This window comes from Stenella coeruleoalba (assembly GCF_951394435.1).
Source record: "Stenella coeruleoalba genome assembly, chromosome: 9".
In the NCBI taxonomy this organism is placed as follows: Eukaryota; Metazoa; Chordata; class Mammalia; order Artiodactyla; family Delphinidae; genus Stenella; species Stenella coeruleoalba.
In genome coordinates, this window is record NC_137155.1 from 76,088,942 (window position 1) to 76,101,301 (window position 12,360).

General features: G+C 38.9%; 1 protein-coding gene across 3 annotated transcripts in view; it reads left to right on the forward strand.

Annotated features, from left to right (window-relative positions):
• The first annotated feature begins 9,474 nt into the window (after positions 1–9,474).
• The window catches only part of CPED1 (cadherin like and PC-esterase domain containing 1), a 301,524-nt gene continuing 298,638 nt past the window's right edge, over positions 9,475–12,360 (forward strand). For all 3 annotated transcript variants that reach the window (XM_079932379.1, XM_079932380.1, XM_079932381.1), the window contains exon 1: positions 9,475–10,574. In XM_079932379.1, coding sequence (XP_079788505.1) covers positions 10,326–10,574 — 249 coding nt within the window. In that variant the 5' untranslated portion in view covers positions 9,475–10,325. The remainder of the gene's footprint in view (positions 10,575–12,360) is intronic.

Here is a 12,360-nt window from a genome sequence, read left to right on the forward strand (position 1 = left end):
TATCTGAGATCTATACAATGGGCCAAACATGGAACTACCTCATCAAAAACAAAAACAAAAATGTGGCCAGCGATTAATATTCTTTCTGACATTTACATCAAGGAGTATATGAGCATTTTTGGTATTATAATATACACATTCAAAATCTTTGTTGTACAAAACTTGTGTAACAGTTGGTGGCACAAAAAATCCAAATGTGGGTTCACAGTTTATAGGTGGTGAAAATTGAGGCCTTACTGCTGTGGAGTGTATATTACAATGTTCATGGTGACACATTTGAAGCAATAAATGGCTTAATTAAATGCCTAAATGAAGCTGAGTGTTTGATAAACATACAGTCACTCTTGTTAAGGGCAGTTCATTTTTTTGCTCTTTTCTCCTTTAAAGAAATTCCACATATTTTAGATTTTTAACCATCTTTGTTTTATGCAATGTTAGTGCTCTTTGCCCTTAGACCTCAGAAATAGTCTTCTTGATCTAATTAATTAATTATTTTAGTCTTAGAAAAATAAATATTTAATGTACTGCCAGGAGTAAGATTCTCTTTGTAGACGTTGTAGCGTTTTCCTTCAACTCTCACATTCAACAAAAAATCTTTCAACAGATGGATTTTACGAGTAAAAGAATATCCTCAAAAATGTTCACTTTTGTAATTAAACGTTAAGCACTTAGATGTTGAAAATACACAGATGAAGGTATTCGTGTGTATATGGGCGTATGTGTGTGAGAGTGTATGTGTTTGTTGGTGGGGGAAGTGGGAAAGGATGGACATGTTGACAAGTAATTGCTGTATTTTGATAAGTGCTGTAATAGATGGATGTACAAAGTATTCTAGGAACACTGGGAAGTTTAACATAGGAGGTCTCATTTGAACTGATTCCTAAAGACAGATGAAGCAGGGAAGGTTTTCCAGGCAGGTGAAATTGTTCTAGAGCCGCAAACATTGTGGGAATTTAAAAGTAGTCCGGAATGAGTGGACATGGGTTAGGAAGATGTGCTGTCAGGGAAGGGAGCTGGAGAGCTAAGCGAGAGTCTACTCGTGGGCATTTTACACTGGGCCATGGAATTGTTTGTCAATAGGAGCAGTGATAGCATTTACATGTTGTCAGTTAAATACTTTATGATTTAACAGTTTAGCGAAATCATAGCACTTTTCTTATTGAGATTATAAACTAAAGATGGCAAAAATTAATTAGTCTATAACTTGGAAGTTGCTTAAAAATTCTAAATTTAGGGTGAAACTTTTCTCCCAATTTTTGAAACTACAAATCAGAATTGCTAGTCAAGAGTTTTAGATTCCCCTATTTAGATGATAAAATCTAAATTATTAAAACAGATTGTAATTTCTGAACCAGGATCTTAATATTCATGTTTTGATTTTGCTGCAGAGAAAAAGTTTAAAGTGATTAAAAGATGAAATGACTTGAAAGTTGTTTTGTGTTTAACTTAAGTTTGATAATAAGGAAGAGATATACCCCCTTCTGGCCATTTCCATTTTAAAGTAGTAAGTCGTGTATATCTTTTAAGTCAATATTTTAACTTAATAAATAAGATAAATGACTTTATTTGCTAACAAATTCCTGGAAACCTAGACATAGTAAAATGTTTATTTGAAAGAGATTTAATAATAAATTCTTCAGAGCCATATACTTTTCTTCACTCCTGGCAAAGGAGACTATAAAGAGAACATTATAATCATTCATTTTTCTGCTGCTCATTGAAAATTCAGAAGCCAGTGTGGGAGGTGAGGGTGAGGAATGTGTACAGGTGTGTGTGTTGCTTATTCCCGTTCCCCACTTCTACTGGCCTGTTAGTGAAGAAGAGTAGTTTTTCATAGGAAAGTGTATACTTGCTAGTCTTAATGATGAACTAGTTTAAAACATTTACAAGTTTAATATTGCTTGTAGGAAAAAACAGTGGTCATATTTTAATTCATTTTGCACTGTTAAATCTACTCCAGTAGAGGGACCCTCCATGCTAATACGTTAAGAATAATTACAATTGGTACCAAGTTACTTTAAAAAGCTGTCGAGGTCAAATGGAATACAAGGGGCCAGGCAGAAATATTTCTAAATAACCCTGAACATAAATATGAGTCAGTTCATTGGAGTGATTTTGCTAATATTATAATTAGCCTAGTAGAAACTTTTAATGTGACCTCCCCAGTATGTCCCATTAGAATTTATCAATTTTTTATTTGTATCCTTGAAGCATTTATATATTTATCTTCAATATGACAAATAATTGTTTTCTTGAGTAGTTTGAGGCATTGATCATAAGGATAATTTTTTTCTTGGGTTTCCCAAGTGCGCCAAAAGCTTCTTCACTTTTCCAATGGTTGCCACTTATGAATGTTTGAGAGAGTTCCCTTATCTGTTGAAAACAAAACAAAACAAAACATAAAAAAGCTCATATATTAGCATATGATTTAAATATAGAAGTAGTCTTTTGACTTTATGTGGTATACATGTAACCAAAGAACCATACTCTGTCAAAGAACGTTTCCTTCTTAGCCACTCAGATTGGCTAAATGAATGCCAGTCTTCATTGGAGTGATAAGACCAAACCTACCCCTTCCCATCTCCCATCACACACATCAGTCTTTCGGGGAGAAAATTTAATGCTGGGAAAATTTCAAAATACTTTTTGTTTTCTGAAAATAAAAATGGATGATTGAACTGTGGTTACATTTTTTAAAAGAAAACAAGCTAAATTATGTGGCTATCTTGAGAAAATTTCTTTCAGTGTATTATGGTTTCCAAGGAATATGATATTGTCAATCTACAGAGAAGAGGACTGAAACTTCTAATTAAGGTAAAGAAGATAATTTGCTACTATGATATAACAAATTGAATTTGTTCATGTTTTATGTATTAATTGATAAAAAAAATTAGGAATTCTGGCTCCATGCCAAGGTGTAAGTTTACATCTCAAAACAGTAAAACATTGGAGATGTATAATTCATTGGATTAAATATTTACCATTCTACCTGTGTAGAGGATGCGAACCTTAAAAGCAAATTTGGAAGGCTTAAAGGAAATAATAGGCGCAAGTTGCATTTGTTTGGGGGAGCAGTATAATTACGCATTCAAGGAATGGTTAAAAATCCCAGTGAAGCTAATTCTGTCATTGCCACAAGCTGCTCAGGGACTCACTATTCTAAATTAAGTAACAGACCATCTTTGGCACCCACATGTAAAAATTGTGCAACAAACTATTCCTTTGGTTAAACTTCAGTTTCCCAACGTTAGCCCTACTGACATTTTCTGCCAGATGATTCTTTGTTGTGGTGGTGCTGTCGTGTGCATTGTGGGATGTTTAGCAGCGTTCCTGCCATCTACACACGAGATGTCATTAGCATCCCTCCTGGGCCCACAAGTTGTGACAACCAGAAAAGGCTGTAGACAATGCCAAATGCCCTCTGGGGAACAAAATTACCCGCACTGGGTTAAATGTTAACAAGATGTGAAATATTTCTTGTGGGAAAAATGGCAATAATATGGGAAAATATTTGAATTTATGATGTATAGACCTCTACAAATGGGAATTTTTTAATCATTTGCAGGAAGACACTGATAGATACTGCAAGAATAGGGAGATGAGTAAAATAGTTTCTGTCAGAAAGCAGTTTATACTGTAAAGAGATATAAGTACACTGATAACTAGAATACAGCATGGAATATGATAAAAGTAATTTTGGGTACTGGTGCAAGCAAATTCAAAATGCTTATGAAGAGAGAAAGTTGTGAAAAATAAGTAGAGTGACTGGTCAAGAACTATGGAGAGCTGGCGAGTGTACGTCTCATTTCAGAAAGGCAGCACCGAGTGTTCTCATATGGACTCTCCAGGAGATTTATGTGCTCAGAAACACTGGTCTAGTGGACAATTTAAAATGATAAGCATTTAGGGACTTCCTTGGTGGTGCAGTGGATAAGACTCCGTGCTCCCAATGCAGGGGGCCTGGGTTCGATCCCTGGTCAGGGAACTAGATCCCACATGCATGCCGCAACTAAGAGTTTGTATGCCGCAACTGAGGAGCCGGGAAGCCGTAACCAAAGAGCCCTGGAAACGCAACTTAGGAGCCCACCTGCTGCAACTAAGACCCGGTGCAACCAAATATATAAATAAATATTTGTTTTTAAATGATAAGCATTTAGTCTGGAGGATTTAGTCTATCTGGACTGTTTTGTTCATCTAGAAATTTAAAGACTATAGAATGTATCTGTTCAAGCAAACATCAAACAAGAAAAAGTAGAAAAACGAAGATTTTCACTGTGGTATTTTATTTCCATGTGTAAATTGAACAAATGCTGTGCCTGAGGGAAGTCCCTTCTACCCTTTAATGCAATTCCCAGACCTCTGCAAATCCTGAGCTCACCATTCAGCAGCCTAGAGTGGTTTTAGAACCACTACAAAGGAAGGGAAAAATCTTTTTTTTTTTTTATTGAACTAAAACCCCATAAAGTTTCAGTGATCTTAAATTGAAGTCCATAGATTTGTACAAAAAGTGACTCCACATAATGTTTAGGAGAGAGGCAATGGAATTGCGTTAAAAGGAAATTAAGCAAGTTTAAATGTTGATTGCATTAGAAATTGCAGAAAACTTGCAAAACAGTTTTCGGATTTCTCTTCATACTCCTCCAGCATATCAAGAACAAGACGTGAGCCTAACTGTAGTTGGAACTTTTGGTTTTTCATTATAATGAGTGGGAGGTGTAAAGTTCTAAAGACAAGTGAAAGGACGCATGATGCTAACCCTGGTATAAATTAGTGCTCTGTGTTTGCATGGCTTTGTGGGATAACACATGATCAGGTGTATATGCACGTACCTTACACTAGTGCAGCATTTTCGTCCACAAGGACAGTGTGGGCCCTAAGGCAAGAATCTGACCTTGCACACAGACTGTTCTTTTCAATCTTGCATATATTTTGCACCATTGAGAGTAACCACATAAACTTGACCCATGTGGTGGTTCTTATTCTACCCAAAAAACAAAAGAGGTTTTGCTTTGTGAGTTTACAACTAAAGATAGTGGTAATATAACAGTATTCTCAGATAAATGAAGATAATGGCCTTCCTAGTCTGACTTATAATATCTTCATTAATAAATCATGTGGGGAAGAAACTTTTTGGATTCCTGTCTACAGATGGCTAAATAAACCCTTTAACTTAGAAATTAGAGCCATCCTTGATCAGGACCGAACTCTCCAGTTCTATCCTTAGTCGTCTCCCACTAAGACATAAAACCTGCAGCAGTTGAAATATTTGTGACTTTTCAGGGCCCAGTTGAGAAACTGCCACTTTCCTGAAGCTTTCCTTATCACTTCTCAAAAGATGTGGACTCCCAATTACAGTTCTCCATGGTACTTGACTTACCTCCATCTTAGTTGTGGTTGGGAATGCTGTGTTTATCAGCCTCTTTTCCTTTTCCTCTTGGGCATGTAGCTAAACCTCATTTTCCATCTCAGTTTCAGTTAGGTGGGTCCATATAATTGGGCTCTGACCAGTAGAATGTGGACCGAAGGATATATGCCAATTTGAAGCTTAGTCCCAAAAGACCTCTCACATAATTCTCCTTGCCTTTCTCATTTCTCATCTGCTAGTAGGGTTCAGAGGATCTCAGTGGGTGTCCAAGATTCTAGAGTATGGAAAGTCACCAGGTGGAAGGACCTTGGGTGCTAAATGTCTTAATGGAAACTGATAAACACTGGAAAATTATGAGTGCAAAACGAGATTTTATTGTATCAAGTCTCTGAGATTTCAAAGTTATTTGTTACAGAAGTTATCCTATCCTGACCAATTCATCATTGTGTTTATCATATTTTAGTCATTTATGGTATTTGTTATATGTCTTCAGTTTTCCACATTGCCTGGGATGATGTTTTTGCATAGTAAAGATTCAATATGTAATTCGTGATTTAAAAGTTTCCTGTATGTTCAGAGCTTATGGGGAAATTTCCATGGTCATTATTTGAAGAGAGGTGGTAGGAGCTGGGAAGAGGTCATTCAGACTCTCTAGGGAAGAGGTACTGGAAGGTGAGTGCCCAGGTGTGACTGACAGCACCCCCAGGACTTAACTCATGACATCACCACTAGTATCTACAACTGAATTTTACATCACTGTGGTCAGAAGCTTTCTTGTTTTTTCTTTCTTTTTTTTTTTTTAAGAAGATGTTGGGGTAGGAGTTTATTAATTAATTAATTTATTTTTGCTGTGTTGCGTCTTCGTTTCTGTGCGAGGGCTTTCTCTAGTTGTGGCAAGCGGGGGCCACTCTTCATCGTGGTGCGCGGGCCTCTCGCTATCGCGGCCTCTCTTGTTGCGGAGCACAGGCTCCAGACGCGCAGGCTCAGTAGTTGTGGCTCACGGGCCTAGTTGCTCCACGGCGTGTGGGATCCTCCCAGGCCAGGACTCGAACCCGTGTCCCCTGCATTAGCAGGCAGATTCTCAACCACTGCGCCACCAGGGAAGCCCCAGGAGCTTTCTTGAAAGAAAAAGGCTTTCCCCTGCAGGAAACCAAGTGGGCCCAGAATCTGAAGACTTCCTCTTCTTACCAGGTTGCAACAGAGAGGAAATCCATGTCAAAAATGCATCCCTACAAGCGTAACTTCGGAGCCTCAGGTGACCTGTGAGATTATCTAGTGATCACTGAAGCCCCTATTTTATGAGGAAAGTGACACTCAAAGAGAGAAATACTTTCTCAGAGTTCCTGATAGGATACTGGAATCTTCTCTATTAGAGATAGCTTTATTTCTCTAGTTTAAAAAATAAAATAATTTTTAAAAATACCTTTTCAAACAACAATTATTAAATTCAACCTCTCCTTTCACCCCCACTTCATATCAAAACCGAATGGGAACATAAGTGTGATGGAAGAGTATGTTTTGTGTTAGGTTTGAAGAGGAAGATTGTTGTGTTTTGTCCAACCTTGAACTATAGAATTCTAAAAGACCTGCCACTCTATTGTCCCAGGTTGATGCCACTTAAATACAGGCCCTTGAATACTGAAGTGATTTAGGGAAAGAGGTACTTTATGAAATTATATGCACAAAAACGTTCAGTCTGAAACACTGCCAGAATCCACAGTTTCATATAATTCTACTGCGTGTTACCCTCCTACTCCTCTCACTGAAACAACTTACTCTCTGTCTTCACTGTTCCCTGATCTGACACCTCCAGACTCTAACACATGCTCCTACTTCACCTTGCCTTACAACTAGGGCGTAAGTACCCCCCACTTGTAGTCTCCGCCTTCCTCTCATCCCTCTCTTGCTCTGATTCTCCCAAACCAGCATCGGCCCCCCACCATCACCTCAAAGAATAAAGGAAAGAGAACTAATACTAAGCGCTCATGTTTGCTTTGGGGGCTTCTCCAAGAGGCCCGATATTTGATAATTATCTGTTCATATGTCTGGCACCAAACCAGACTGAGCTCAGCCACAGGATTGAAAACATAACAGACATGCATTCAGCATGCGTTTTCCCAACACATGTGCACAGAACGCTTATCGTATACATTATTTCATCTAGTCACGCCAACAACACTTCAAAGGAAGAATTAGTATCCTCATTTCACAAATCACTTGTTTAAAACCATGTGATAAGAGGCAGTGCTATGATTCTAAACCCAGATGGGACTAACTCTAACGTCAGATGTTGTCGATGGACTGCCTTAGTCTATTTGTATCTTATTTCCCGCCTCTTCTTTCCAACTTCCCACTCTAATTATCCCTTTTCTCACTTCTGCAGATAGTCGTTTATTTACCATCTTCCCACTGGGTTTTTCAACCTGCCAGTATCATTTCTAGAACACTAATTTGCCATCTTCTGATTCCTGTTACTTGAAGTGTAGCTATAAAAATTAACTATGCTGTTGTCTTTCACTTCTCCCAGATCAAAGACAATATGATTTTAGCATCTGGTTTATGTTTTAAATTTAATAATGCATAAAAATAACCCCTCAGGTTCCTCAGACTCTCAGTCTTCAGACTTTTTGCCTTAATAGAAATGTGTGTTCATTCCTTTTCACCTAGTAAAGAACTTCATCTCACCTCAGATCACACCAACACAAGGACAATTCCAGTTTAGAGAACACCAATTCCTATTATCTCTCAAATTACATTGTAACTATATCTTCCAACACTACTGTTTAACCATTTCCTCTTAAAACTCTCTTGGCTTCTAAAAGTCAAATGCCACTTCATTTTCCCCTGCTATCAGTACTTCACTTGTCATGGGATTGAGGATTCTGAATCTATAAATAAAAAATATTTTAAAAAACTGGAGGGGATATATGCAAGGGTTCAGGATAAATCTAGCTTTAGTGTGAATACTTATTCTCTAAAACTTTAATTAATCTGTTAAGGTGTTAAAGTAGTTTCTTACAAGCGAGAAGGTAGATGACCTTTTGTCTCTGAATCTGTAATAGCGAGGCACCCGTAGGGGGCGCTCCGTCTCACAAAATACAAGTGACTGACAGCGTGCCTAAGGGATGGGATCACTTTAGAGGTGTGGCCTCACAGGAGAACCTCAGTCCACAAGAACGAGTTTTGGTCAGAAACAGGTCACAAAACCTATTTAGAAGAGCCTTGGAAGAATATCTGCTGTGAGCCTAAGCCAGTCCTGGGTGTCCAGAGATCGCAAAGCAAAGGCTGGGAGACGTGAGCAACATGCACTGGACAGATTGCCTTTCTCCATGGCATTCCCTGAGCCGACTCAGCAAAAGTGGATGGAGTTTGCAGACTTGCCCTGTTGGGGGTTCCTTGTGGCAGTCTGTATAGCATTAGATTGAGTTGACTTCTGAACAAAGCGTGCTGCGTACCCCTTTCTGATGACCGAAAGTTACCAACGTCTGCTATAGTCCACTCATCACGGGAGTGAAGTGTCAGGCAATTAGCCTTTGAAAGACTCAGCCCTAGTCCAGGAAAGGAGCAATAATGTGATATGAGTTAGGTACTGAGCAGAAAAAGATCATTTCCAGTGGAATCAGTGCATACAACAGACTTTCATGTTCTGAGGTCCAGACAGTACCCGTGACCCTCTTATCCCCATAAGAGTGACCGTAATTCCTTCGAGTGAAGATCCTCCCAATTCCCTCACCGAGCCTTTTTTATAGTCTCCCCCTCGACCTTTGACATCAGCTGACGAAGGGCTATTTGTTTTTCCAATGCTGTATTAGAAAAAAAAAAACAGAAGGGGTCAAATATCAAATAATGTATTTAAAATTCTACAGCTCTGGGTGGACAGTCACATTTCAGGGGAAATGAGAAATGTTTCCAGTCTGGGGAAGCCCACCCTTTCTGATCCTGGGCTAACGGCGCGCTCCGGCCGCCCCCGAGGACCTAAGAGCCCGGGCCTTAGCCCCGCCCCCTCGCCGGACCGTGGCTGCGCTGCCCGCGGGCCCCGCGCCCGGCTCCCTGCGCCCTGTTCCCCGCTCCCCTCAGCGAGTGCGGCTGGCGCGCGCGTGTGGCTCTGTGTGCCTGCGTGAGTGTGTCCGTGGGTGGGAGATGAATTGGAGTCATACGACTGGGTGTTTCCTTCCGAGTGGTTTTGATCAGCAATCCATTAGGGGATCATGGAAAGTATTTTTGTTTTCTGGCTAAAAGGATGAAAACTGAGTAAGTACGTAGAACTTTGAACTCGAAACGGAATGAAACAAATACAAGGCAAACCCCGCGGATGGTAACCATGTCCCTTCAGACCCTGTATTCCCTTTTTCTGTTAAAAGCCGGGAAGGCTTACAGGGAAGTGGCAGTTTAAAATGGAATGAAGGGAAGCAGTTAAGAAACATGAAAGGCTGAAAGCAGGACAGCTTTAAAACCGGAGGAAAAATGAGGAACTGTTAAGGCAAGCTGGCCCGCCTCCAGCCGTGCAACAGGCACTGTGGTATAAACCTATTGCGTTCTCCGGTGCTGTTTTTAGACTCCAGATTTACTTTGGTGTTGTTTCTCTTTTCCTGTGAAGCTTTTACTGTGAGCTTAAGGATGTTGTGAAAAATAAGGCATTACCGGAAGCAACAGTTTGACAGCCTGGGGTACGCTCAGGTTATTAGTTACAACTATTATTATTTTGATGTCTTTTTTTAACCGAGGCCAACCACTTTTTACTGTCATCCATGGAAGGGCTCTTATTAAACGCCGCAGACTTTTGGGACCGATGATTCTTTGGCAGGATACTTCGGAAAGTTCTTAAGTGGGGATGGAGCTATCTTGATTTGATTTAAGTTGTGGAAAAAGAAGACAGATTTGTGTTTTTCATGCTGACAAAAAATAGCTGCTATGACTTTTCCGGCAACGTGGACAGGGGCCAAGTGAAGCTGAACTGGTCATGGTCTGTCGTCCAGTGTTCCTTTGTCGTCGGCGATTTTGCCCCCGGCCCTTCTTGGTGGGCTTGGTGGTGGCAATCTGTCTCTTCTACCAGACCCTGACATTCCGGGGGGCAAGGAAGCTCACAGCTGCTGTCCCTGAGGCTGCCCCAAACACACCCACCGAAACCCAGGCAAGCAGATGCAAGGAAGGATTGTCCCTGGACAAGCAGTGCTTACTTCTCTCCGATAAGGCACAGGAAGTCAGAAAGGTAAGGCGGTCATAAGCTTAACCTTGACATTCTCTGCAAAGATAGCAGTCTGCTTCTCTCTGTCCCTTCTGTAAGACTAAAATTAACTTCCATGAGGTCTGAAAAGGATCAGACTGTATACACAGTCCAGACAGTGACCTTATGACAGTGAAACACATGTTAGCTTAAACTTCTTACATTTACTTCCAGAGAGTCCTGGTCATTATTTTCTCTCAGAATTTCACTTCATTTCAGCTAAATGAAATAGACAATTTGGAGGAGATGGGAATGATGTGAATTCTTTCTAAAATACTGGGATTCTGAGAGATCTGAAGATTTACAGTTCAGGAACAAAAATCAAATATTCATAAAATTTGGTAAACGTTGAGTGTCTCTTTCCTCAAGGCAGTCAGTATGAGTGGTCAGACCATTCCAGACTTGAAGTTACTGCAAAATTACATTTTATAATTGGTTAAGTCTATTTGTCACATTTCTAAAGCAATACATTTATTTTTTGAAGCACTTAAAAAATAGTATAATAGGCTTCTTCAAAAGAATTGACACGGCATTTTATTGCTTATAGAATTAGAAAAATACAGATTATTCCATACTTATACTATTCTAATTAACTTTACTAATCTTACTTGTCAAGTGTTGGAAAAACACAAAACATAAGTAAATACACAGAATTTCTATTTTAATATACCACTCTGTTCATGCCTGTTAGTGAAATGAAGACCTTTAAAATAATCCAGTCTAGAAAAGAAACAGAAAAACACACACTCACATTCATGATAGCAAAACCACTGATTTCTATGCTACAGCAATAGTGTAGCAAGATAATTTAGGAATCTGTAAGTACTATCTTATATCTAGAGTAGATTTAGGTAGGTCCTATGATCATGGTTAGTGTTTGGAGCAGAATTTCTTGTTGAATACCAACACTTACTGCTACCATTATTGCTAACACCACACCATCTTGTTTAAAAAATTCTTTTATGTATTTCATTTCAGACTCATAACCTTCTGAGCTAGGTAAGGTAGGTATGATGACACTCAAAGATGTTTAGGCAGGCCACATTATGACATGATACATCCATCTGGTCCCTACTGCAGGGAAGATGCTCTAAAAAGTAAATTCAAATCTCTGATAACAATTTGTGAAACCACAGCTGTAAGAACTTACTGAAATACGAGATAATATCAGGTTTGAACAAAGAAAACGTGAAGACTTTTGAGTGATTATTTTATCAACAATGTCAAGAAATATCTTGACCAAGAAATAGGACAAAAAAGCAGATAATATCACTAGAAACATATCGAGATGAAACTTCAACGGCAAGTGTGAATCAAATATTAAATTAATTGAAGAATTTATATTTTTTGTTAATTTATACCAGCATTAACTTAACTCTTATCTACATTTTTAATACATCAAATTTATGATGGGTGTAAACTATGACTTTGAAAGTCACTTCTTGTTTGTTTCCAATAACTATAATTTCTTTAAAAATATTTGAGACGGTTTTGCTCTTTAAGTACCTAAAATTTTTGCTAAGAACTTTGGACAAAAAGGTTTTTATTCATTAACTTATGGCCTTTCTTACTCACTACTTGCCTTTACGGTGACTCCTGTTTTTGACTGTAACTTAGGCATATGTTAACTGTTATTTGTAGGCTGTCACAGAAAATTCCATTTCAGCTTTGGACCTCCTGTCACTTATAAACCATCTGAAACTTATTGGCTGCTCGTGTAAAACATTCACTCTAGAATGTTCTTCACAAAAAATGCCTAACACATGATGAT